The sequence below is a fragment of the Tenrec ecaudatus genome, chromosome 16 (genome assembly GCF_050624435.1).
Source record: "Tenrec ecaudatus isolate mTenEca1 chromosome 16, mTenEca1.hap1, whole genome shotgun sequence".
In the NCBI taxonomy this organism is placed as follows: Eukaryota; Metazoa; Chordata; class Mammalia; order Afrosoricida; family Tenrecidae; genus Tenrec; species Tenrec ecaudatus.
Window position 1 is genome coordinate 4,927,192 of NC_134545.1, and position 27,395 is coordinate 4,954,586.

Below are 27,395 nucleotides of genomic sequence, written 5' to 3' on the forward strand. Positions count from 1 at the left end.
CTAACATAAGGCCTTGTCGGAAGGAGCCCATGCTACGGGCCAGGCTGGGGACACAGCAAAAGCACACAATAATGGGAAGTAAGCACTGGGGGCGGGGAGGTGTCAGGGGTTTATATAAGTGACCTATCCCCACCTCCAGCCAGTCCTGGGGCTTTGGGGCTCGGCTCAAGGGGAGTCCCTCTGGGACATGGGGGTACAGTGAATGGTGTGACCCTTTGCTGGGCAAGCCTACACAGCAGGGGATGCTGGGCCCCTCTGGGGTTTCCCCTAGGGGCTCCAATAAAATTCTTCCCTATTGTGTAAAAAACAAAAAAATAAGCTGACCCCAAATTAAATAAACTCACAGAGAAAGAAGTGGGGGCAGGAATATGAGAGGAATAGCTAGTGTTTGGATCTAGGGATTGCCTCTGAGAATAGCTGCCTCCTTTGCCAGGAGACCAGAGGAACTAGCTGGTGCCCAGCCACCAACACTGCACATTTCTACCACAGTGTCTACAGCAGAATAATCCTGATCAGAAGGGGGAACACAGAACAGGATTTCCAAATTCGTGTAGACGCAGACTCTCTGGAGCCGTGGGGACGACATGGGTCCCTGAAACCATTGCTTGAAGATCATCTTTAAACCTGGAACCAAAAATACCACCTGATCTCTTCTTAAGCTAAATCATAGCTGAGCTAGTAAAAACGGTCCACCGTGAGCGCTGGCGGGGTAGTGGCCACAAGTTGGGCCGTGATCCGTATGGTCGGCAGGTCAAAATCACCAACAGCTACATGGGAGAAAGACGAGGCTTTCTACTCCAGCGAGCAGACAGTCTCAGAAACCCACAGGGCCTCACTGCGCGTCAGCCTTGACTGATGGCGGGGAGTTTGGCTTGGGGTTTTAGGGAGTACTGTGGTCAGTCAAGGGTGAAAAAGGATATGGAGTCAAACTGATAACAGCAGCTCAAAGAATGGAAAGGAGCCCCTTTAGTGGTCAATGGGCTTATCTTGATGATGGAGGAACAACTGCAAGTCTGGCTGGACCAGAGGGTGGACACTGGTACACATGGGAGCTGGGGGCACAGGGAATCCAGGGCGGATAATCCCTTCAGGACCAGGGGTGTGAGGGGCGATACTGGGAGGGTAGAGGGTGAGGGGGTTGGAAAGAGGGAACTGATTACAAGGATCCACATGTGACCTCCTCCCTGGGGGATGGACAAGAGAAAAGGGGTGAAGGGAGACGTCAGACAGGACAAGATATGACAAAATAATAATTTATAAATTATCAAGGGCTCATGAGGGAGAGAGGAGCGGGGAGGGAGGCGGGGGGGAAGAGGACCTGATGCAAAGGGCTTAAGTGGAGAGCAAATGCTTTGAAAATGATGAGGGCAAAGAATGTACAGATGTGCTTTACACAATTGATGTATGTATGGATTGTGATAAGAGTTGCATGAGCCCCTGATAAAACGTTTAAAATAAAAAGAGGGTGGGAATAGTCGCAGAGCTGTAAGGAGATAACCAGTGTCACTGAACTGAACATGCAGCACTGTGGAGTTGGTGTATTGTTTCTGTGTGCATGTCCAACAATAGTGAGATAACACAATAAGTTACCAAACAAAACCACACAACACAGAGAGAAAGTCACCGCCATGACACTTAGCAGAAACAAAACCAAACGAAAATTCTCACCTAAGAAAATAAGAAAAAGACTATAGAGCAATAGGAGAAAAACAAGACTCACTGTCCCCACGTCACTGATGCCACCTCACGGTGACCCTGCAGGACAGAGGAAAACTGCCTCTGTGGGTTTCTGAAACTGTAACTTCTTACGGGATTAGAAAGCCCCATTTGTCTCCCCAAGAGTGGCTAGTGGTTTTGAACTGCTGGCCTTGTGGATCACAACCTAATGGGCAGCCACCATGCCACTGGGGATCCTAGAAAGAGGAAAGGGACTTTAAAGTAAACCTGCTTAAAATTCTGAATGGACAAAAAGAAGTATCCTTTCAACAAGAGCAGAGTGGTAGTAAACAAGAACAGAGACATGGGGAAAGAAGCCACATGCCCAACCTCTGAAATAAACTAAGGCGGTGTGGGCGTTTGTCCAGGGACCAGCCACATCACGTCAAAGGAAGACTGCTATGAATGGGCCCTCCCGACCCTCGGGCTTTCCGCTTGCCTCAATGACTTCCCCGATGAGAGAAAGGGTTTTCTCCCACTTGTGGACCGTGTGTAGAAAAGGCCCCACAAATCTGCTTCCGGAGATGCTTTGTAGGTTGACAGTGTTGTCGTCAAGGCACTGAATAACGTCATCAACAGACCCCAAGATGTAGCCCCGCTCCTGGGTGCCTTTATAATACTTCATCACGGTGAACTTCATGTTTTCCCACGTGTCCAGGATTTCCTTCACAGCCTGTCCAAGAAGGGGGAAAAAATATATATATATATACATACATGCACCTGTATTACAAACACACAACTACAACTCAATGACAATATCCTTAGCATGTCTTTGATCGACTCCTCAAGGCAGATTCCCGGGTTTCTTGATAATTAGACTCAATCATAGTGATTTGAGTGTTGGGCTGGTATCTGCCAGGTTGACAGTTCAAACTCACCGGCCACTCTGCAGGAGAAAGATGAGGCTGTCTACTCCCGTAAAGACTGACAACCTCAGAAACCATGCAGGTTGTTAGGATGCACAATGGACGGCCGTGGGCTTGGCGTGGGGCATCCTCACAATAACTGTTAACTAAGCATCTGCTTCTTGTCAGGTAAGCAGGCTATATACAGTTTCTCATTTCCTCTCCAAAACAACCCTGGGGAGTCGTAATCACACAACTCCCAATGTGCTGAGAATGGAAGTGGGACTTCTGAGGGCCAGGACCACTCCTATTCTGCCTCCAACATCTTGGTGCTTAGGCACTATTACTCCTGTGGCTTCTCCACGGGTAAGCGAGAAAGCTTGTCAATTGTGATTCCAGTTCATGAGTTATCTGTATCAAGATGTATGTGTACATACGCACATGTTTGTCTATGCTGTGCATATGCACATCCATACAAGGACCATATGTGAATGTATGTGTACATGTGTGTCGTGTGTGCATACATGCGTGCACGTCTGTATATGTGTGTATGCATGCATACAAGCCACACTTGACCTTAGTCCAAAGGCTGAGAAGTGATGTCTGCACACACAGCTATGTGTGTGTTTATATGAAGTGCAGGGTGGGGGAAAGAGCAAGACTCTCAGGGGATGGATTGGTGCAGTAGCTGCGACAACAGCCTCAAACATAACACCCACTGGGAGGACGGCGCGGGGCCAGGCAGGCCTTCCTTCTGCTGTACACGGGGCCGCCAGGGGTCGGAACCGATTCGATGGCACCGAACAACAATGACCACGTGCAGACAGACGTGTAGAATCGTGTGTGTGTCTGTAGGAAGCATGGGTATGTATCAGTGTGTCTTCAAAAAAACCAAACCCGCTGCCATCGAGTTAAATTCCAGCTCACAGCCCCCCCCCCCCACACACACACACAGGACAGAGTGGCTCTGCCACAAAAGGCTTCCAAGTCTGCAAATCTTTCTTTACTTTTTTTCTTTTTACCCTAACCCTAACCCTTCCAAGTCTGCAAATCTTTCTGGAAGCAGACCGCCACGTCTTCTTCCCACGGAGACCCTCTGCTAAGCAGCCCAGCACTTAACCACGGCGCCACTTGTGTGTGCCCATTTTTAACGCTGGAAGGACAGACACCGAATGGTTGACGGTAAGTCTCTTCGGGTGCTGGAACAGTGAGGAGCGCATTTAGCATCAGTTTTGACCACAAGCATCCAGTTAACATACCAAATACTGCACACACATGAAACTACGCTTAGGAGAAAAAATAATAGAGGGGGAAACAATCCGGCTCTAGAAAGGACTCTTTCTTCCACCAGCGCGGTAGGTCCGAGAGCAAATGTGCCTCCTCTTTGACTGAGAACACGTTTCTGGCTCCTGCCTCGGACCTGGAAGGGGCCCCACCTTCTCGATGGCGATCTCCTTGATGGCGGCCGTGACGATCTCGTTGAGGACATCGGCATGCTTGTGCAGCTCCATGGCGAACATGTTTTCCAAAGTGAAGGTCTCGGTCATTTCAAAGAACACGCCCGTCTTCTCCATCAGCTCTTTCCAGTGCCTGCAAGGGGTTGACGTTAAAGGCAGTGCATGGACTGGGCTCGCAGATGGACTGGTGGTCTCCCCTGAAACTGCAGACCCTCCCCAAGACGATAGCCCTCAGCTGCCTTTCGCTCTTGTAATGGAACTCCCTCCCGAGGCTCAGCTTTCAGCCGAACAGCAGGCCCGTGAGCTCAACCAGGTTACGAGCGGGGCTGCTAGCCACAGTTCGACAGTTCAAAGCCATCAGCTGCTCCGAGGGAGAAAAATGAGGCTTTCTACTCCCAGGCACGGTTGCAGCCTGGGAAATCCACGAGGCAGTTCTACCCTACCCTACAGGATAACTATGATGGCAGTGCATTTGGGTTTTGATCTATAAGGTCAACTATAACCCCAGGGATGCACTTACTCTTTACAACAGCCAGCCCTATGAGAGCACAGGGGCAGCAATGGCCCAGGGAGAACGCTCAGAAGGCAGGAACGTATGTAGAGCAGAGAAGAATGAATGGATGCAAACAGGAAACATGGGAGGAAATGGGGATAGCAATCCACTTCATGAAACGTACCGTGCATGAACTGTTGAATGGAAAGCCAGTCTGCTCTCCAAGCACCCACGCAAAGCACGGATAACATCACTTCCGCAGTGGCATCATGGAATATGAAGACATCACTGGAAATACGCTTCCAAAGTCCCCCAAGTCCCATTGGCCATCAGCACTGCCTCCAAGACACAACACTGTGACCAGCATGTGTCCTCCAGTCCGATACACGAGCATGGCCCAAAACAGTGCACACAGCTTCCATGTTTGGAGACTGCCTCTGTCTGACTCATGGTCTCCAGACAAGTGATCCCAACCCTCAGGAAGTCAGTCACCCTACCGGGGAGCCTGATGGACAATGTGGACACCCTACCAGGGAGCCTGATGGACAATGTGGTCACTAATGAGTATGGACCCCTGAGGGGCAGCATGTTGGCTGTTGGGGGTGCACTGGGGGTGTAAGCACAGAGAAAGTCTCGGCTTGGTGTTGATGTGTCTTTGACACCTCTTCACTGCCATCCACTTTTCTTAGAGGGCCGGCCCCAGCTCAGAGACAGGCACCAGGTTTAAGCTGAAATTTAATCATTTTTAAGCATTCCTTTCCATCTCAGTAAAAAACAGATGAACGTCTCTGCTTTCAGCGAGCGCTTTTGTGTTTCTATTTACGAGGGCATTCATTTAAGTAAGAACGAAATAAGATAATTAAAGGGGGAAAATATTAGGTCATGATAGTAAAGGTACATTATGAGTTATTTGGGTGGCCTGAACAATCCATCACCGACTGGGTGGCTGAAGAAAACAGAAATTTGGTGGCCAGAAGTCTGAAAACAAGGTGCCTGGAGCGCCATGTGCTTCCACGGGTTCTGGTCAAAGATCCTTTCTGGTCTCTTGCGGCTTCTGGAGGTTCCCCGGCATCTCTGGCCTTCCTTGGCTTGGTGATGCCTCCTTCCCTCCTCTGCCTCATGTCTATGCGGGCTCTTCCCTCTGCATCTGACTCGGAGCCTCGCTCTTCTCACCCAGTCCCCTACTCTAGTCTGGCCTAATCCTTACCTAACCAACTAGAATATTCCAACCCTATTTCCAAACAAGATCATGCATCCAGCAACCCGCAGTTCATACTCCAGCCCATCTTTCTGGGGATCCCAATCCCCTCCAACAGGTGATACTCAGAGAGGTCGGACAGGGTGAGGAAGGGCAAACGCTGAGAAACCCTGGCTTTGAAGATCAGAAAACTGGATCACTGTAGCTAGAAAAGGGTTACTTCTCCCTAGCTCTACGTGCAAAGAAACTGAGGGGCACCCAGGTAAGAAACAAGTGCCCAGCTTTCTCAGTCAAGCAGTGCCGGAGATGGACGGGGAACTGTGCTGCCTGGACCCGAGGCCTGCCTGCCCTCTGTGAAGGGGCAGTCACAGCGGAAGCTAGGTACTGATGATCTGCAGGCACTTTTCTCTCAGTTGATGGGTTTAGAAGGCTTGGAAAAGCCCCCCCCCCAAAAAAAAAAGAAGCAGTCATATGATGCCTTTAAGTAGCTATTAAATACCTGACCATCACTAATACCAGGCTCTACGTCCACACGTGACAGGGAAAGAGGAACATGGTGGGGAGAAGGGAACCCCCAAAGCTCCTGCTAACCCGTCTGTGGGCAACCATACCCCAACAATCACAGACAAAGGGGAGGTGGGCTTCCTCCATCCCCAAACCCCAGAGTACTGGTTGGTGTTTCCATTAAAGCACAGCAAGGCCTGCCTCGTGCAACATGGCAGCCACGGGCCACATGTGCTGGCTGGGGGTTTGAAACATGGCTGAAATGAGATGTCTGTGTCCAGTACACACGAGAGGCTGAGCTACTTTTCAATGTAAAATAGCTGATGAATAGTGTTCGACACTGGCCACATGTTGAAATGATCATTTCGAATGTTTGGGATTAATTAATTGAAATAGGCTCTTCAAATTAACGTGGCTATATCTTTTCACTTTGTTGATACAGCACTTTTTTAAAACAAAAAACATTTTATTGGGGGCCCTTAAAAGTCCTATCACTATCCAGACAGACATCCATTGTGTCGAGCACATTTGCACATATGTTGCCATCATCATTCTCTCTCTTTTTTATATCATTTTATTGGGGGGCTCGTACAACTCATCACAACCCATACATCCATCCATTGTGTCAAGCACATTTTTACGTTTGCTGCCATAATCATTCTCAAAACATTTGCTTTCTACTTGAGCCCTTGGTAACAGCTCTCTACTCCCCCACTCCCTCCCTCATGAGCCCTTGAAAATTTATAAATTATTATTTTGTCATATCTTACACTGTCCAATGTCTCCCCTCACCCACTTTTCTGTTGTCCATCCCCCAGGGAGGGGGTTATATGTAGATCCTTGTAATCGGTTCCCCTTTCCCCCCATCTTCCCCTTCCCTTCCCAGGACAGCTACTCTCATTATTGGTCCTGAGGGGTTTATCTGTCCTGGATTCCCTGCCTTTCCAGTTCTTGTCTGTACCAGTGCACATGCTCTGGTCTAGCTGGATTTGTAAGGTAGAATTGGGGTCAGGATAGATGGTGGGGTGGAAGCATTAAAGAACTAGAGGAAAGTAGTATGTTGATGCAGCATTTTTATAACTAAGAAATTTCCAATTTCATCTTTGAGTTTTACTTCTGATCCTAGCCCCTTTGTTCCAGGCTTTCTGTTTGTTTGTTTGTTTGTTTGTTTGTTTGTGCTGCTGTGACTACACACAGCACACAGAGACCAAAGCCATAGCTCAGGTCCATGTGCAGCGTGACACCATCCCGAGGGTTACGCACTCACTCTCCCCCTCCCCTGGTGAGTCTCTGTCCCTCAAGAGCCCCCTGCCCCCTGGGATCCTCTCTAATCTCTCCCACTTGCTGCTGTCCCTTTGATCATCTAGAAACCCACACAAACTCCTTGTCAGCGGGCTGTGCTGACTCACAGCGACCCTATAGGACAGGGTGGACCGACCCTGTGCGTTTCTGAGACTGTCACTCTTTATGGGGGTAGAGAGCCCTGTCTTTCTCCTCCTTGACCCTTTTTAAAACTATTAATCTAAGCTATTGTTTGGTTTAAAGAAGCCCCCAGGGAATATTTTTGATTGAAGAGTAATCTCAGGATAACGGTTTCAGCGGTCTAGTTATTTTTTTTTTAATCATCAAATTTTGCAACTGCAAATGCTACTATGAACCTGGCAGGGTTTTCTTGTCTTACTAGAAAATAATTGTATAGGAATTTTTTGCCCAGAAATACTACTGTGGAATGATTTGCCTTTCCAGCCCTGCACTGCTGCCGACACCTTGTTCTTCTCCTCGCCAGGTCTGAGCAGACGGTGAGCAAAGGGCACCCTGAAAGCGAGAAGCTACACACACACACACACACACACACATACACACACACACGACACAGAGCCCACCTTTCTCGCAGTGCTTCATGCTTCAGGTCCAGAAGTAAAGGAATCGAGTCTTTGAAAGCCTTCATTTTTGCTTCCAAGTAGTAGGCTACGGAGAGGTTGCGGACCTGCCTGGGGAACTTCCTGAGATTCTTGAGAAAAGAATCAACCCCTTCCTGGAGAAACTGAATGTTGAGGTTGATCCACAGGGTCTGAGACCACTCTTCTTTAGCCACCTGGAAAGGCACCGGGAGCAGCTCAGTCAATAAGGCCCTCCTGGAGATGTGGAGAGGACATGGCAGGGAAGGCAAGTTCTTACCTCTTGGTCATGCTCAGCTTTTAGGGGTGGTCATTGCCTGTATACCCACCACTCTGTTATGTTTTATGTACCAACTCAGCAAAGCTATGGGTCCCGGGGTTTGGGCCAAACACCAGTCTAATTGCTGTTCCAGGATGTAATATAAACTGAGGCAGTTAGATTATTGTGCCAACCTGGCCGATAAACACATGTGGGGTTAATTGAAGGGTGGAGCGATAAAGGGCTTGGTGAGCCTCGCCTTTCTAGTTCTCGGGTCTCTTGCTTTCTGATGGCCGGACGAGGGTGCAGCTGCCTTAGCCAGTTCCCTGCTTCAGTTGGGAAAGCTCACTTCCTGCAAGACATCCCTGAGGAGAAGCCACATGGACTTACTCCGATGCAGCCCTGGGTGCTGGAGCAGCTGTGTGGAGACCCCTGCCAATGCTGAGATGCTTACACATTCACCGACTCGACTTTCCTCCTGCAGTCGGCATCACTGCATGTGTATTGTGAGACGGAGGAGGACTTTGTGAATCGGTGTCAAACATATGGGCTAATGTGGACTTGTGGGCTTGGGCAGCACTGGGTTGGGATGTTTCCTTGATGTGCACTTACCCTTTATATGAAACTCTCTTATACATGAGTTTCTGTGGATGTGTTTCTCTAAAGTACTCAGAGGAACACATAAACGTAATGTAACATAATTTCCTTCCACAGTGCAATTGGTTAAACTGTTGCAATGGGAGCATCCTCCAGGTTGCAGACAGAACTCACACTGTCTCTTCCAACCACCAGCTCAGCCGCCCCTGAGCCAGGGCCCTACTGCCCAGGTGACAGTCTCTTGGGAAGCGGGCCCGTGCTTACCTTGAGCCCCCCATAGAGCTCATAGATCATCTTCAGTCCATTCATCTCCTTCTGCACCTGGAGCAGCTCCGGGTACATCGTAATGGGAAGGTCGAAGAGCTTCTCGGCATTGGCCAGCTCCTGCCGGTTCTTCTCGTGCTTGGCCAGCTCTTTGGCAAAACTGCCTAACAGGTCCATGCCTAGTGGGCACACGGGTGCGGGAGTGAGAGGTGTTAAATGGAAGACGGAATCAAGCATCAGAGGTGTGAGCCATCATCCGCATCCGGCCACCTGGGAATCGCCAGATGTTGTCCCCTCTCCAGCCTACTCTAACCCAGGGGCCCGGTGGCCGGGACACATTGCTCCCACTAGAGAGTTCTGTCGACGGAGCCATCTCCCTCCAAGTGGGTCTTGCCCTCCACCGCACACCAGAATCGCTGGGAGCTCGGACACCCTGACGCCCAGACCGCCCTCCAGCCCAGTGGAATGGCACTCTGGGGTTGGCCCCCGGCAGCACTGGTTTTTAAAGCTTGCCGGGGAAAACAGGGTGCAGAGAACATTGAGAAGCACTGCTCCATCCTGCCACCCCCCTTGCTCAAGGGGCTACGCTGCCCCTGCATCCTCAGCCCTGTGCGGCCCCTGCATGGTTGCCTGGCACCACTGCATCCTGCCATCAGTTTCCTTCCTGCCCCTGCAGCTACACATCCTGGAGCGCTCTCCTTCTGGACACGCGGCCTGCGCCAATGTCCCCTCTTACTGGCTCACAGCCGGCTTGCGCCCTGAATCTTCAGGGTCCTCCAAACGCCTGGCAGCTGCCTTTTCTTAAGCGCCAGCCAATCAGTGTTATCGGTACTGGGCACCAACGTGCCAGTGGAGTTAGCAGAAAAGGGGAAAGTGGAGACCAGCTGCCACACTGGTGGGTGCTATTGCTTACTGAGAACCCGCCAAGGAGTGTTCAGGAAGATGCCGGACCATCTCATGTGATCCTGGTTGTTAACAAATGGGCCCATGTTACCAAGGGAGGGGGGGTGGGGACAAAGAGGGAGTGGTCCAGGATGTAAGTGGCCTGCTGAAGGGACGCTGAAGGAGAACAGGTCGCCCGGAGGAAGGGGGACACTTGCGACCAAACTGCCTGAGCGACAGTAGGTACCTCCAGGTTCCCTGCCCCACAGCACCTTCCTCCACCTCTCCACCTGACAGAGGGAGGCAGCCAAGTCTCCCGGCGCCATTTTCCCAACAGCAAGTGCTCACGTGGTGTCCCTATGTCCCAACACCACACGCTCCCATGGCAACAGCATAGGGGTCATGTGTGTGACCTGATTGGTTGCCCAGTCAACTGTGTGACATGGTCTAGAACCAACACCGCAGTGTCTCTGATCCACGGTCAACAAATCGGACTAGTCTAGATGTTTGTATAGGCTGAAATTCTTTTTTTTAAAAAAGAATTCTTGGACATCCCCTTACAGAAGGGTCTCAGGGAGGACACGAGCCAGTCTGGGTGCAGGGTAGCAACGATGAAACATACTACTTTCTTCTGGTTCCTAAATGCTTCCCCGTCCCCGCCACTATCATGATCTCAATTCTACCTTACAAATCTCACTAGACCAGAGGACATACACTGGTACAGATAGGAACTGGAAACACAGGGAATCCAGGGCAGATGATCCCTTCAGGACCAGTGGTGAGAGTGGCGATACCAGGAGGGTGGAGGGAAAGTGGGGTAGAAAGGGGAACCGATTACAAGGATCTACATATAACCTCCTCCCCGGGGGACGGACAACAGAAAAGTGGGTGAGGGGAGACATTGGACGATGCAAGATATGACAAAATAATAATTTATAAATTATCAAGGGTTCATGAGGGAGGGGGAAGTGGGGAGGGAGGGGGAAAATGAGGAGCTGATGCCAGGGGCTTAAGTGGAGAGCAAATGTTTTGAGAATGATGAGGGCAATGAATATACAAATGCACTTTACACACTGGATGTGTGCATGGATTGTGTTAAGAATTGTATGAGCCCCTAATAAAACGATTTAAAAAAGAATTCTTATGCAAAACACGCCCTCAGATTGGAGATGCCGATATTTCAGGCAGGCCACCTGGGACATTCTTACCTCGGTCAAGATCTTCCCCAACAGAGCCGGGACCTTCAGTATAGAAGCGCTTCGCAAACTCCCGTATCTGGTCCTTGTAGTTTGAAATCTCGCTTCGGGTGATCTGAGAAAAGCAAGGGCACTTCTGTTGAGCCCCGCGGTGGCTTTCGGGATTTGAATCAGAAAGCCAAGTGCACGGGCACCTCTGTGAACGTCCGCTTGATGCCTCCCAGGGAGTGCTCCACGTTCACCGAGTCGTTGAAGAGCGCCGACCACATGCTCTCGATCTTGCTCGCCAGGTCCTTCTCCGCTTCGGTCGGCTAATGCAGAGAAGGAGACACGTGAAGGGGTGAACACTCTGGAGGGACACTTGAGGGTACAAGCCACCGCCCAAGAACTTCGGTCTCGGGCAACCCCAACGGACCGATCTCTGATGAAGTGAGAGCTTTGTTGAGAAACAAAGCGATTGAGAGACAATAGGTCGTGACCTTACAGAAGGAAAATGGTTTTGTTCACCACAGCGGATTAAGAAAACCAACTCACTGCTGTCAAGTGGATGCTGGCCCACAGCCCCCCGTTTGACAGGACAGCACTGCCCCCGTGAGTTTCCGAGACTGCGACTGGTTATGGGAGTAGAAAGTCCCGTCTTTCTTCCATGGAGCTGGTGGTGGTTTCAAACTGCTGACTTTGTGGCTCACAGCCCAATGCGTAACTGCTGTGCCATCAGGCTTCCCTCTTGTTTTCCACAAGCAGGATAGAAAAAGCACCCACCGTGAAGGGAAAAACTGAACTGGATTTTTGTCTAGACCATGACGGAAACTATCCCTGGAGAAGGACGTCAAGCTTGGTACAGGAGGCGGGCGGTGAGAGGAAGACCCTCCAGGAGATGGATGGACGCAGTGGCTACAATGGGCTGCAGACCAGGAACAACTGTGAGGACAGCTCAGGCCCAGGCGATAGTTCATTCTGATGCGCACAGTGACTCAAAGGCGCCTCACATCAAGGGAAGGATAGATCAATCTGAATACATCAAGAGCGCCTGTCAAGGAGGGATCGTCTTTCCTTGGCATGGTGGTTGTGCGTGGGGCAGCGAGCCACCAGGTCAGCAGTTCAAAACCAACAGCTGCTCCACAGTAGAAGACGGGGCCTTCCTACTCCGGTAAGGAAGGGGTTCCAGTCCCAGAAGCCACAGGGGCAGTTCTGTCTCGGCCTGTGGGTTCACCGCGAGTCGGCGTCAACTCCATGGCAGTGGGTTTGGTTGAGTTTTATCAAGGAAGAGAGGAGGAGGAGGGAAGGAAAAGGCGACTTGAGCTGCCAACATTTATTTTAAATTTTCAGAATGTCATTTGAATGGTACAGAAGCATCAACTCCGTGTGCACTCTGCGTGCACCACAGTAAATCAGATGAACTGGAAGAGAAACCAAGACTGAGTGCATCTATCAAACAAAGAATCAACTCTGCAAACTGGATACTGACAAACTGGAATGAAGAAATAGACGGGCAGCAGGGAAACAAAGGAAGTAAGATGAAGACTGCCCATCACATGGACATAGGCTCTCTGGTGGTCCCATGGTTCCATGTCAGACAAGGAGGGGGTTCAAATTCACCAGTCGCTCCGAGGGAGAAAAAGGAGGCCCTGTGCTCCCTGTCAGGAGCCCTGGAAAGAGTGGCTCTGGGTCAGAAAGAACGGGCTCTATGGAGTGGATTTAGCGTTTGTTTTCTCAAGTGGTCAGCAACGACTCTGAAACCAAGATGGAACAGTTAGGGGGACAGGGACACAAGATGACTAGAAGCAAAACATGCAGATGGGAATGCATGAAAAGGTTAAAATGCTGCAGAAGCTGGAACCATTGTCTCAGAGCTGGGAGTGCTGTCATGGTTCAACGGGAGCCTCATCAGCTGTGGAAGCCGTCACCAGAAACAATCATTAATAGTAGTGAAGTATTATTAATAAATCATAGTTGGCCAGGGAATGTATGGATGTGCTTTATACAATAGATGTATGTATATGTATGGATTGTGATAAGAGTTGTATGAGTCCCTAATAAAATGTAAAAAAAGAAGAGAAAAAAAATTATTAGGGCAAAGACTGTACAGATGTGCTTTATACAATTGATGTATGTATATGTATGAACTGTGATAAGACTTGTATGAGCCCCAATAAATTGTTAAAGAAAAAAAATAAAAATGGAAATATTAAAAAAAAAATCGTAGTTGGACAATTTGATGTCAACTCGACTTTCCTGACAAGAAGTGAAGTGAAACCCATCAATCAATCTCTTTGGGGGGGTGGTCTTTTGTATAAGAGGCGGGGACTCTGAGAACCATAGTGTTCTCCATGCCCCTCTGCCTTCCTGCCTGCTGGAATTCCACCTGCCTCTGGGCAGAGCAGGCCACCCGACCCTGATTGCTGCCAGAGCCATGCCAGGTTCCCACCAACCTTGGATCCACGTGGCTGCACCCGCATCTCCGGCACGTGGCCTCGTGAATCTAAAGAGGAACTTGTGGACTAGCATTGGACGTAGGGACGTGAGTTGGACTGGGCTTGGGTGCTTTCTTTTGATGTAAGAGACTTGTCGGATATAAAGTTCTTTCTTAGACATTGATGAGTGTTGTTGGATTTGTTTCTCCAGACAACCTGGCCCAGCACATTTATTACTATAATTATTGAAGAAAAATACTGTTACAGGAAAAAAAATTAAAGGATCCCTGAGAAGGTGGCATCTGTATCCTTGAACTCGGGACTCTGGGACGTGTCCCTCGGGGGAGCAAATGCTTCCTGCCTCCATTTGGTGGCTCTGCTTCCTGTCACAACAGCAACGTAAGAGTCCTCTGCACCCCAGGATTTCACCCCAAGGAGGCCACGCATCGCCCAATCGGCGAGAACAGAAAAACAAGCCGGAGGGGAGACCCAAAGGCAGTGTCCCACGTGTGCATTTGCTTCGCAGTGAGTGGCCGCACCCCAGGCCAGGACAAAGTAGTCTGCAAAATGCCCCACACAACTTCAGGGAGATCCGTTTCCCGTCCAGAAAGAAAACAAACCCATGGCTGGCGAGTCGATCATGACCCCGCGCAACCCCTGGGTTACAGGGTCAAAGGAAGCTCCCCCATAGGATTTCCTTGACTCAAGAAAGTAGATGACCAGCGTCTTTCTGTCCCCGGGCTGAGTTTGAACCAGCAACCTGCAGATTAGTCGTCCAGCACAAGCTGTTTGTACCGCTTACCCCAAGGGAAGGTGGAGAAATCCCTATCTTCTTCCGGTTGCTTTTACCACCTCACATCTCATTATCCTTACTGCACAAGCTTCTATTTAATAAATGAAGTCTCCCAAAAGAAGGACGGAAGCAGGCGGGGAGAAATGAAGCCAGAGGACCAACATTACCAGCTGAGCCACGCAGAACCAGCAAAGGATCGCAGGGTGGGCGCACCTCTGGAGAACGCTACGAAATTTGTTTATGAAGTCGCTGGCAGTGTCGTTTGAAAACTGCCTCTGAGACAGATCCTCATATTCGACTGGAACGGGCAGGGAGGGGGAGACGGGTTGGTAAAGGTGAGGGTCGGCAAACACGGGGAAACCCTTCATGAGATGGGTGGACCCAGCAGGCTAGAGCCAGGCAGGTCCTGGAGTTGACGAAGCAGGGAGGGAACAACCAATAAGCAAGGTAAGCACGGCTTGACTGTGCTTGCTGACGAGCCGGTAGGACAGTTAGTCAGGAAGCAGAGTCAAACCCCCAGGTATACCATACTTACCACGAGCCAGTGTGTTTATATACTGGTCTTGATGGCTAATCTGCCCATGGGCACAGGTTTGGGCAACACTCTGTCCTGCTCTGCATGCGATCACCCCAGGCGATCAGAGTCAACTCAACCACGCCTAGCACCCACGGGGCAGTCAACGCAACTGCAGAACGCGTGAGAAGAGAGTTCAGGGTTCACGAGCGAGGGAGGGAGGGGAAAATGAGGAGCTGATTCCGGGAGCTGGAGTGGAAAGAGCATGGTTTGAGAATGGTGATGGCAGCAGATGTGCAAATGTGCTCGGCACCGTGGATGGATGGACGGATGGATGCATGGATGGATGGATGGATGGATGGTGATAAGAGCTGTATGAGCCCCTGATAAAATGATTGCAAAAATAAAAGAAGAAGAGGGAGAACCGATTACAAGGATCTACATAGAACCTCCTCCCTGGGGGATGAACAACGGAAAAGTGGGTGACAGTGTAAGATACGACAAAATAATAATTTATAAATTATCAAAGGTTCATGAGGGAAGGGAAAAGGAGGGGAAAAAATAAGGAGCTGATACCAAGGGCTCAGGCAGAAAGCAAACGTTTTGAGAATGGTGATGGGAACACATGTACCAATGTGCTTGACACGGTGGATGGATGGATGGATGGATGGATGGATGGATGGATGGACGGATGGACGGATGGATGGATGGTGATAAGAGCTGTACGAGCCCCCATAAATGGTTTAAAGAAAAAGGAGAAGGAAGAGCATCTCACTTACAGAGATGTTATACATGGCCAGGGTTCGGTAGCGCTCCTGGATGTCCTTGTACCGTAGCTCCATGACTAAAGATTTGCCTCGAATCTCCGCAATGGTGGCCAGGACAAACTTGAGATCCTCCAGGGTGCTGGGGCTCTTCTTCAGGTTTTTGGCCAAGGACTGGAAAAGGAAGTTCAAAAGGAAGTTCATACCGTACGGACTCAGGCATGAGCCAAGCGTCTCAGCACATTTTGAATGCGGTTTCTATAAACGGTACTCAGTCAGTGTTAGGGCGCAACTGCAGGAAGACCGACCGGACCGGCTTGAGAAACCCACCGGTGGGTCCCGTACCTCGATCTCCTCGTGGAGGCTGTGGAGGTCCTCCCTCGCTGCCTCGTTGAGAAGCTTCCCCAGAGAAACCACCCAGGACTTGGCGTTCTCCTGCACGGTCTGCGCCAGGAGCCCCAGCTGGAGCCGGATGCAGTGCTCGTCCTTCACCAACGGGTGCCGCATGACCTCGGAGGCGATCTTGGAATAGAACTGCAGCTTCTCGTCGTACGCCGCACAGGGGGGCTTCCGGGCGGCAAATTTCTCCATCACGATGGCTTTGTCCAGCTTCCAGAGGGGCCGGTAGCGCTTCCATTTTTGCAGATACTTCATGAGATTGATGAGAATTCTGTGGATATTTTGGGGGATCATAACGGCTTGGTCGATGATCTGGGGATTCAGCGAGATGTCGTTGAAGAAGCTTATTACCACCAGTTCCTCCTCTTCTCCTTTCTGGGGAGGGCATTCGATGCAGCTGCCATCCATCCACCGCACGAAATGCTGGCAAGACAGGAACCCAGGGGGACACCACACTTGAGTTCAATGCCTGTTTTCCCTCCTGTGTGTAAGTTAGCATTTAGCTGTATCTCTTACTAGAAAATGGAAAGTCACTTTATGATCAATAAGCATGCTAGAGGGTAAAGAAATACCACAGTATTTTGAGGGCCTTCCACCAGGCGGCAGGCTCTACTTTCCTACACTTGTTGGCCACTGTGGGCCACTGCACTTGAACAAGAAGAGGTACCATGCAGGGGGCTCCCTAGGCCCTACGGCTTTCATGCCCGTATTCTTGGAACTACACAGCCACCACATAACGGAGCTAAAGCTATCTCACTGGATGGAGATGAGCCAGACAAAGGACAGTCGAGGTGGCCCAGTCAATGACCACCCAGCCACCAGACCCGTAGTTGAAGTCAGCAACTGCTGACTGACTACGATGCATGAATGAGCTCAACCCAGTCCAGAGAACCAAATGGCAGAGCCCAGCCCACAGAGCCATGTGCTCATAAAATCACTGCTGGAAGCAGCTCAGGGTGTGATAAGAGCTAACCTACATAGCAACAGCCACCCACTTCCCAGAATATGGGTGGATCAACATTTGTGCCCTCTGTGCCCAATGTCCCAGGCAATTTGCTCACAAGACACACCACCCTGCTACACGGTCAAGACTTCCCCTTCTTTTAATCCCTCACGATCCGTAATGGGAAAGCATCAGACGAGCCACGCATAGCTTCTCTAAACTATGATGTTGCCATCTGTAAGCGGGGCTGACAATAAGGACCATGTCTATCAGTAATATGAGTTCACTAATACAGTGAAACCGGTGAGAGTAGGAACGTGATGGGCCTTGTTTTTTCCTCCTGTGATAGAGCACTCCTATCGCGTGTCTATCGCTTCACTAGTGGGAAGTATTTGCCAACAGCAGTAGCTGGCATTTCTTTGGAGGTACTAAATGCCAGTACCATGCTAGGCTCTCTAGCAGGTGAGTAATGTGCGCTTCTCCGTGGTACAGGTGAGAGCAATCACGGTGCTGGTTCCCAACATGTGCGCACTGCTTCTCAGCCAGGAAAGATCAGGCCTGGAGGTGAAGAAGGTGTCCCGGTTAACCTGTTTTAAGTGACCTAGGCATCAGGGTTCATTTGCAGGGATTTTTTTCCTAATGTACATTCTCAGTATGCCCCAAGAAGACAGCTGAACATGCTTTTAATGTGAAAGAAGACACTTCAGAAGATAGAATCATATCAAGTGTCACCCAGATCTTCAAATCTCCCTAACAGGGAGTGGGGGGTGGGGTGGGATGGAGGGGTTGGGGTAGAGTTAAGCTTAAGTGGAATGATGTGATTAGCACTTATATGTGATCTATGACAATACGTTGGGCAATCGAGGGTCAGCGAAAAGGAGCGGGCTCCTCGGGGAGAGGGACCGGCACCGTGGCTGCAGCACTGGGCTCAGACTTAATGACTGTGAGGACGGCTCGGGACCAGGCAGTGTTCGGTTCTGCCGTGCACTGGGTCACTCTGAGTGGGGACTGACCTGCCGGCACCAAACGGCAACGCTGACAGCCACCAAATTTGGCGGACCGTCCATCCCACTTCCTTGGCCAAAGCGAATGCTTTGTCTTCCTGTATGAGGACACCTGTGGGCGCCTACCTTGGTGACCTCCACGCAGTTTCGGGCGCAATTGACACATATCTTGTCGATCTCGTTGGCGTTGGGATGGAGGATGATCTCAGGAGCGCTCAGGATGGTTTCCGTTTGGAACAAGGGGACAGTCCCCAGGATCAGAGCATTGAACGACTGCAGATTCCTAGGAGAGGCGGAAATGAGACTCAGCGCACGCCCGGGGGGATGGGTCAGTACCACACGGGCCATGTGGTTCACCGGAGGCATCTGGAAGGCCTACCACGCGGAGGAGCACTTTACAGACTTGCCATGAGCCATGTGTGGCAACTTTTATTACATCAGATTTTTGGTCTCGCATGCCTACAGAATCCACCTCTGCCCACCTGTGTTCCTCACAACCGTACACACAACTATGAAACGAGGGAAACCATCTACGTGGCTGGCAGTGGAGGAATGGATCAGCAAATTCTGGCCCCTACTCACACGATGGGCTACTGTACAGTGTTAAAGAATACAGCTGGCCCAACCACCCACTTCATGACAAGCAGGAGCCTGCAGGACATGACGCTGAATGGAATCAGTCCATCCCAACAGGGCACCTCCAGTATGAGATGATTGGAAAAAGTCAAGGAAGGTTTTCACACAAAAAAGAAATATCTTTGGATGGTTACCAGGAGGAGGCAAGCTCCCTGTCCATGAGTCCCTTCAGACTCACAGTGTCCCTAGCGGGCAGGCTGTGTGGGTCCAAGACTGCAACTTGCCAGGAGGAGGAAGTCTCCTCTTGGCTCTGCGCGGCAGGGGACGGTCTTGGACTGCTGACCTTGAGCTAGCAGCTCAACACGTCATCAGTACGCCACCAGGTCTCCCCTGGGATGTTCATCTGGGTACTTTAGAGAAGCAAATCCACAGAAACTCATATGTGCAAGAGAGACTTTTATATAAAGGGTAAGTGTACATCAAGAAAACATCCCAACCCAGTGCTGCCTGAGCCCACAAGTTCAACATTAACCCATATGTCCAACACCAATCCACAACGTCCTCCTCCATCTCACAAAACACACACTATGACACCAACTGCAGGAGGAAAGTCGAGTCAGTGAGTGTGTAAGCATCTCAGCACTGGCAGGGGTCTCCACACGGCTGCTCCAGCACCCAGGGCTGCATCGGGGTAGGTCCATGGGGCTTCTCCTCAGGGATGTGTTGCAGGAAGTGAGCCTTTCCAGCTGAAGCAGGGAACTGGCTAAGGCAGCTGCACCCTGGTCTGACCATCAGAAAGCAAGAGACCCAAGAACTTGAAAGGTGAGGCTTACCGAGCCATTTATCCCTCTGCCCTTCAATTAACCCCACATGTGTTTATCGGCCAGGTTGGCACAATAAACTAACTACCTCACTTGGGATGACAAAAGGAGGATTTTTTTTTTTTCAAAGTTCATTTCTACTTTGGGGAAATTGAGTATCCAGCCGTCGGAAGGTAACAAGATAATAAGGAAGACTTCTAAAAATGATTCAATTCTGATTCAATTGTGTCCTTGCCCCCACCCCACCTCCACCCTCCCTCTATTCCTTCCAGGATCGGGTGGTGATGGACACTCTGATGCCAGGCTCCCTAGTTGTCTTCCACCCCCTCCTCCCCCCTCCCCTGCTCCACTGCTGACAGTGCAGTCCAGCGTTGTCTAACCGTGTAATCCGTGTCTTTCTCTCCAACTGCCCCCACTCTGAACCCCCAGCCTGTGATTTAGCTCTTGCCTGCCTCTCCAGTGGCCGCTCCTCCCCTTTCCCTTGCGTCTCCCGCATGCACGATGCCTTCTCTCTGTTCCTCCCATGGCCAGGACCAGCTCAGGGTCTTCACACTGGTTCTCCGCTCTCCCCAAGAGCTCTTCCCGCCAAAGCGACAGTTGTGCTTTTGAACGCTTCAAAGAGGCTCTTGGCGGCAGATTCGCTCCCTGCAGCGCGTCGCTTGATTTCTTGACGGCTGCTTCCACGGGTGTGGGCTGTGGGTCCAAGCACACCCCTCCACACTTATCAGCCACCTTGTTATCAGGTGAGATTTCGCGTTTATGACAATCGTGAGAAATCTACCATCCAGCGATGTGGCGCACTGACAGTGTACATCTGGCATTAACCAAGTCAAAGCTCAAAGCGAGAGCCAGGATGCTCTGTTAGGGTTATGTGTCAGCTCGCCGAGGCCAGGATTCTCGGGAAGCTGACAGGTATGCCATGGTGTCCTACGGGAGTCATGCAATGTTGTGACTTGCCAGATATGTAATGATGGAATGTGGCAGGTATGTAAGGGTGTCATCGTCCTCTAGTTTGTGATCTGACATGATCATCCTCCGTTTTCACATCATGACCTGCTCTTTGGATCCTAGCTATCTCGATAAGTATCTATCTCAAATACAAAAACAGCCTCTGAGCCTGACCCAAAGCGGAAAACCGCTGTCAACGTCAACCTTTTCTCCGTTTAGTGTAGCATTGCTTTTCTTTTCTTTTTTAAATCATTTTATTAGGGGCTCATACAACTCTTATCAGAATCCATACACACATCACTTGTGTCAAGCACATTTGTTGCCCTCATCATTCTCGAAACATTAGCTCTCCCCCTAAGCCCCTGGCATCAGCTCCTTGCTGTAAGGATGTTTATAAAGAGAGACAGCAACGTCCCGTTGCTTGCGGATCACCGACACACACATCTTCCCGACAGCTGAACATGCAGGAGGGCACTGTTGCCTGCTCTGAGCACCAAGGTGTCCAACAAGAGCCTGGGCCTGGGCGGGGAGGCCATCCCTCCATTCTACAAGGGCCCTTCCTGCCCAGCTGATTGTTATTCTGAGCTGTGCCCGGATCCCCGATCCATATACATAAACTATCCCAATACATGCCCACCACCCCTCAAAGAAGCAACAGGAAGACGGACTTACTTTATAACGAGCTTTGTCAGGACGTCGTAAATTTTCCCTTCCCAGTACTTGTAGTAGGAGGCCAACTTGGGGGACTTGCCCGTGTTGGTGTGGATGACCAGACCCTCGGCTTTGGTGAGCAGAGGCCCAATGGCAAGGTACCACCTGACCATGTGGTCCAGATCTTTGGTCCTCTCTCGCTCAATGTGCTCAAAGAATTCTTTCACGCCTGTGGAGGGAGACGCCTGCTAGAGCCGCTTGTGACCACGGGAGAGGGCGGCGACTAAAAGTTCAGAGCATCTTTAAGGCAGCAGAATGGTTTCACTCTCCTGGGAGCCCTGGTGGTGCCGTGGGTTAAGTATCGGGTAGCAAAAGGATAGCCCAGTGGGTCCAACCCGCCCCGGCCCCCTGAGGGAGAAAGGTGAGGCAGTCCAGTTCTGTGCAGATGGACAGTCCTGGAAACGCCGAGAGGCAGTTCTACTCTGTCCTACAAGGTCACCATGATTGGATGTGACTCGCCGGCAGCGAGAGACTGTGTGACACCGCAGTGGTGGACACGTGGCATTCGGCATCTACGGAAGCCCATGGACCTGTATATCACAGAGAGTAAGCACTGGCATAACGGTGCACTTTCATTCTTAATCACCTATCACACCGGCTCATCAGCGCGCCGAGTCCGTAAAGATGAGCACGGGTCATGAGAGGGAACACAGCGTGCAGGGGCACCGGGTCCATAGGAGCATGCCACGCTTTCTGTACAAGCCCCTGAAAACCTGCAGCTGCTCTAAGACACCTCGGAAGTCTAGCTTTTCCAAGTCCAGAAATTAGCTGGGCAGCTTTCAGATGCAAGAACAACAGCCTCTAACCCTGACCCAAAGTGGAACAGAAATCAACAACAGTACATCAGAACATCAAGGAAGCAGTTGCTACAGTCCATTCCAACTCAGGCGACCCCTCTCCGTATCAGAGAGCATGCTGCGTGCATCGTACCCCTGCAGAGTCAGCGCGGGAGGGAGGGAGGGAGGGAGGGAAGAAGAGAGCAAGACGGAGGGAGAGAGGGAAGGAAAGAGAGAGAGAAAGATGCCAGCAAGGATGTGGAGAGATTTTTAAAAACCCTTATCCACTGCTGGTGAGGTTGTTTTCCACCACTCTGGAAAACAATACGGTGCTTTCTCTAAAAGCTCAGCCGAGAAATGCCGTATGATTCAGCAATCCCACCCCTGGGGATGCCCCCGAACCCATGGCCATCGAGTCACTTCCTATGGCACAGAGCAGAGCAGTTCCTGAGGGTTTCCCAGATGACAACTCTTGTAGGGGAGCAGACGGCCTGCCTGCGTCTGAACTACTGACCTTGCTGTGCAAAGCCCATCACTTCGTCCATCATGTGTCTGCCCCAGACATCCAGGAACAGACAGGAAGAGCCCTACGCACACCTGTGTGCACTACACCGTCAGTCACAGCAGCAAGAAGACGGGAAGAGTAGGTATGGTCACAGAGCCCAACACTCACTCACTGGTGGTGACCAAGGACAGGGGCCCAGGGTGAGAGGAAGCCCTTTCTGGTGATGGGAAAGGTAGCACTGAATGTGGACCACGTGCCTGAGCAAGGCACGTGATGTCACTGAGAAGTGCACAAGAGAAAGGGCACTTCTGATAAAGGGGAGGATTCAAAAATGTACATGTGTGGTTCCACAGATAAGTATATGGATCTGAATGTGGCATGTGTGTGCTCAGACAGAACTACCTATGGGTATGTGTACACACGGGGATAGGTGAACCTGCATGCATGTGTGTGTGTGTGCGTGTCTGTGTGTGTGTGTGCACGCGTGTGTGTGTGATAAACCACCTAAAGAACACAGTGATGGGCATTTCGTCGGCGTAACCAAACATCTCACAAGATTCCTTTTCTGGGTGTGAGGGCCTAGCACCATAGCCCCATAGGACAACTCAGTTTACTGACGGGACACAAGAGGGTCTCAGCAAGCTCTTAGAAAAAGGGAATCAAGGTGCTTGACACCAGGGATGGATGGATGGTAATCAGAGCTGTATGAGCCCCCAATAAAATGACTTTTCAAAAAAGAGAGGAAGAAAAATGGAATTAAACGGTAGTGGAGTTTTTATATAAACGCTTTAAAGCCCCCTCGTTCTATATCCCAATAGGGTGAGTAGTGTCCGGGGTCATAAAAGCTTGTGAGCAGCCATCTAAGATCCAGTCCTTGGTCTCTGCTCATCTGGAAGGAAAGAAGCCACAAACTCAGGGAAGAAAGCAGCCTGCAGGACTCATCGTCCGTCTACACAAACCCCAGCCTCACCTAACCTGGGGCCAGCAGAACTAGAGAGCACCGGCTCCAACTATCAACCAGTCTGATCAGGGCTGCAGCAAGTGGCTCTTGATAGAATAGGGGTGTGTGGAACAGAACCTCAGCTTTGAATCACCTGCCAGGCCTAAGGACTCCTCCAGTACCATCACCCTGGGACACACTGTATGCCCTGAGCTCACCGCAAATAAACAGGATCACCTGTGAGCAGCCGACCCCTTTAAAATGAAACAGAAATATCTACAAGAGGCCGCAGGTTCAACATGACCAACAATTCCCCTGAAGCAGAGGTGAGAGGGGTAAGCAGGCAGGAGAACCACAATACTAGCAATGGCACCATCAGGCGGAATGAAGGAGAACGGTGGCCTATTCTGAAAAGTTCTAACCAGCATCAGTGAACAGTCTGTGTAGAGACTCTGAAATGGGGACCAGACTGTGCCCGCTTTCTCCACAAGCACAATGAAATATGATTTCAAAACTGAAGAGAACTGAAGCACCATCGGGCTTTGCACTGGCCAATCTTGTGGAAGAAGATCGCCAGCCCATTCTCCCGAGAGCCCTCTGGGGTGACTGAGAACTGGTGACACAGGAAGGCCCACGCTAAAACTAAGGTGGCAGATTGCGACCCACTGGAGAATCTGGCTTTTCTTCCCGTGGTTCCAAACTCCCAGTGGGCTCATCTCAGGCTGCTTACCGCATCTTCTTCAAACGAGTACATGTGAGCCCAGACAAACACGATTCACATGCATGCGACAAAGTTGTTGACCAATTGAATCAAAGTGTTGAAACTCACACCAAACCCACTGCTCTCGACTTCGTGCGCCAAACCAAACTGGCTGTCACTGAGTCCCTGCCAACTCATCAAGACTTTACAGGACAGGGAAGAACTGGGAGCTGCTGCAACTCGATCTCTTGACAGGAGCAGATGCCACACACTGGCCCTCCCTTAAGGACAGGGGAAAACTCCTCCATGGAAATGCAAAGACTGCAAGTCTTTTCCGGAGCCGACCGCCTCATCTTTCTCCTGTGGAGCCGGTGGTGGGTTAGAACCACCAGTCTTTCTGCTGGCAGTGCATCACTTAACCCACTGCGCTACCCAGACTCCTTATCGCTGCCATGGCAATAAAAAGACACGGCCCAAGGTCTTTCCAAGGAAGTGACTGACATCGTTGGAGGTGGTTTCAATTGGCAAATAACAGGGGGGTCTTGCTCGCTCCTCTGATTCAGAGGAGCCCGAGGTGGGACCTACCTGGGAGCTCCTCCTGGTTCTTAGGTAGCGGGTATTTGAAGAGGTTGACAGATTCTATCAGCGTGAGCCTGGAATTGATGTCATCCGAGTTTTTGTGGATCTGGTGGACGAGGGACTCGAATTTCCCAATGGCCTGCTTGCACCGAACTATGTAGTCGGAGATCCCTGCGGGCAGGAAAGGAAAAGACAGGCATCTGGTTCTCAACTCTATCCACACACCTGTGTGGCTCTATTTGGGAATGAGCTTTCTTTGTTACGCTACTGGAGCAGGAATCGTGACGTTGTAGACGAGCAAAGTTGGCACAAGGTTGGCGGTTCAAGCCCACCCTCCGCTCCATGGGGGAAAGACGCTATCAACTGGAAGCAACTTGTGGGCCAAGGGTTTGGTTTGGGTTTGGTGAAAGGGGTAAAGGTGAGGGCAGCTACAAAGGGAAGCTCTTGTCTGATGGATGGAACTGTGCTGCGCTCCCCCGGCTGGGAAGTGACTTCAGTCACTCAGGAAGTCACCTCGGGGAGGGGGGAGGCTGGGAAAGGGCATTCGGGAGCTTCTGCAGAGCTGCTCACAATTACAGGCCAGCCTACAATTATGGAGAAATCAAAACATTCGCTCCAAAAGGTACGGGGCACTTCATGGTCAGGGGAAGAAGTTGTGGGTCACGTTTTATCTTCACCCTGACTAAGGATTAAACTATGCCCCCGCCAGGGATCTGTGCTGCAAATCCTCGCACTTCTCCCTGTGGATCTGGGAGAAAGACAGGGCTTTCTACTCCCGTAGAGAGCTATAGTCTTGGGAACCACCAGGGTAGTTCTGCCCTATCTTGTAGGGTCGCTGTGAGCTGACATCAACTCAATAGCAATGAGGTTGGAGTTTTGTCATTTTTATGCCTAAGGATAAGGAGCCCTGGTAGCATAGTGGATTATGCATGGAGCTGCTGACCACCAGGTCGGCAGTTCAAACCCACCAGCTGTTCTGAGGGAGAAAGATGGAGCTGTTTACTCCTGCAAAGACTTGCAATTTCATAAACCTGCGGGGGCAGTTCTCCCCTGTCCTGGCGGGTGGCTGTGACTCAGAAGGGATGGCAGTGAGGTCACCCGTGAGGTGAGCCTCTCACTCCCCCTGTTGGGCAGCCGGCAGCACAGGTGGGGAGGAGAGATGACACTGAACACTGACAAAGAACCGGGGGCCAGAGCCCCTCCCCCAGAGCCAACAGCAAGAGAAAACCTGCCCCTTAGGCTTGGTGCCCTGAATCCAAGCTCCCAGCTTCCTAACCAATCAGAGTTAGTTCATTGCTGTGCAAGCTGCCTGCTTGCAGTACTTGTGTCATGTATGGCAGCTAAGACTTTCAGGCAGCAGCTCCCCCAACCCCAATACATTAGAGCCTTGATTCTAATTCTGAGTTCCACAAAGTGCACCTTCCTGACCCTCAACTGTCATTTGTGAAACACACACACACACACACACACACACACACACACACACACACACATTCTCTCTCTCGCCAATCAGACTGGAACGATTCAGAGGGGTTACTTTAGCTTCCCAGGGAACCACAGTACCTAGAGAATTCCAGTTCAACCGCTTATATCCGGATCGGAACACGCGGAGTAATTCCTGGGAATGGTCGTCGAGCAGCATGAACTCGGCGTCGTTCAGCGTCCCCAGGAGCCGGTGGTAGTGCTCCAGCATGCGCTGTATCCCGTCTGTGTACCTGCAGGTCACACGAGAGCCATCGGCTCCAGGGGAGGACCGCTCCAGCCGCACAAAGCGCACCGGCCTGGTGGATCCTCCCGCAGAATAACAGCGTCACCGCCATCCTGACCCCACACCACCCGAGAGGACAGGGCGGAACTGCCCGGTGGGTTCCCAAGGCTGTCCATCTCTCTTTGAAAGGCAACGAAAACTGTTCCGTTGGCATAGATTCACATCTCCTTTCTTGTCCTCATTGTTACCAGCTCCCCACCTCCCCCCTCACCAGACTTCCCCTGCCATACCCCCAGGAGCCATGAATCCAGTGAGTGTCTCCGTAGCTTTACCTAGTTCACTAACTCTTTACAGGAACAGAGTGTCACCTTTGCCCCACGGAGAAGCTGATGGATTCGAACTGCTGACTTACGGGTCAGGGTCAGGAAAGACCACTAAGCAGTTAAAACTTCGATCAAGAGATTTGCCCCCAAAGTTAAACAAGGCAACACTCCTCACTACCTTCTGCCTTTTGGAAAGTATACTCCTTTTCATGGGTGTAAAAAAACAAAAAGCAAAAAAAAACAACCCACTACTTACATTAATGTGTAATAGGTTTACCGTTGTTATGTTTAGTGAATGGCTATATAAATACCTTTTTAATAGATTAGCATCTATTTTTTAAATCATTTTATTGGGGGCTTTTACAGCTCTGATCACAATTCATCCATCCATCCATCCATCCATCCATCCATCCATCCATCCATTGTGTCGAGCACATTTGTTGTCATCATCATTCTCAAAACATTTTCTTTCTACTTGAGCCCTTGGTATCAGCTCATTTCCTCCTCCCCACCGCTCCCCTCCCATCCTCATGCGCCCTGATAATTTATCATTTTTTTTCATGTCTTACACTGACCGCTGTCTCCCTTAACCCAGTTTTCCGTTGTCCAGTCCCCTGGGAATGGGGTTACATGTAGATCATTGTGATCAGTTCCCCCTTTCTCCCCTC

The 27,395-nt window shown here is 50.7% G+C and overlaps 1 protein-coding gene across 1 annotated transcript in view; it reads right to left on the reverse strand.

Annotated features, from left to right (window-relative positions):
- The window catches only part of DNAH10 (dynein axonemal heavy chain 10), a 129,485-nt gene that overhangs the window by 86,279 nt on the left and 15,811 nt on the right, over positions 1-27,395 (reverse strand). The window contains exons 10-21 of the mRNA XM_075534629.1: positions 26,260-26,411; positions 24,703-24,867; positions 21,158-21,365; positions 18,267-18,423; positions 16,140-16,616; positions 15,810-15,968; positions 11,504-11,620; positions 11,322-11,424; positions 9,232-9,410; positions 8,097-8,308; positions 3,998-4,151; positions 2,156-2,389 (exon numbers count right to left, since the gene is read on the reverse strand). Coding sequence (XP_075390744.1) covers positions 2,156-2,389; positions 3,998-4,151; positions 8,097-8,308; positions 9,232-9,410; positions 11,322-11,424; positions 11,504-11,620; positions 15,810-15,968; positions 16,140-16,616; positions 18,267-18,423; positions 21,158-21,365; positions 24,703-24,867; positions 26,260-26,411 — 2,317 coding nt within the window. The remainder of the gene's footprint in view (positions 1-2,155; positions 2,390-3,997; positions 4,152-8,096; positions 8,309-9,231; positions 9,411-11,321; positions 11,425-11,503; positions 11,621-15,809; positions 15,969-16,139; positions 16,617-18,266; positions 18,424-21,157; positions 21,366-24,702; positions 24,868-26,259; positions 26,412-27,395) is intronic.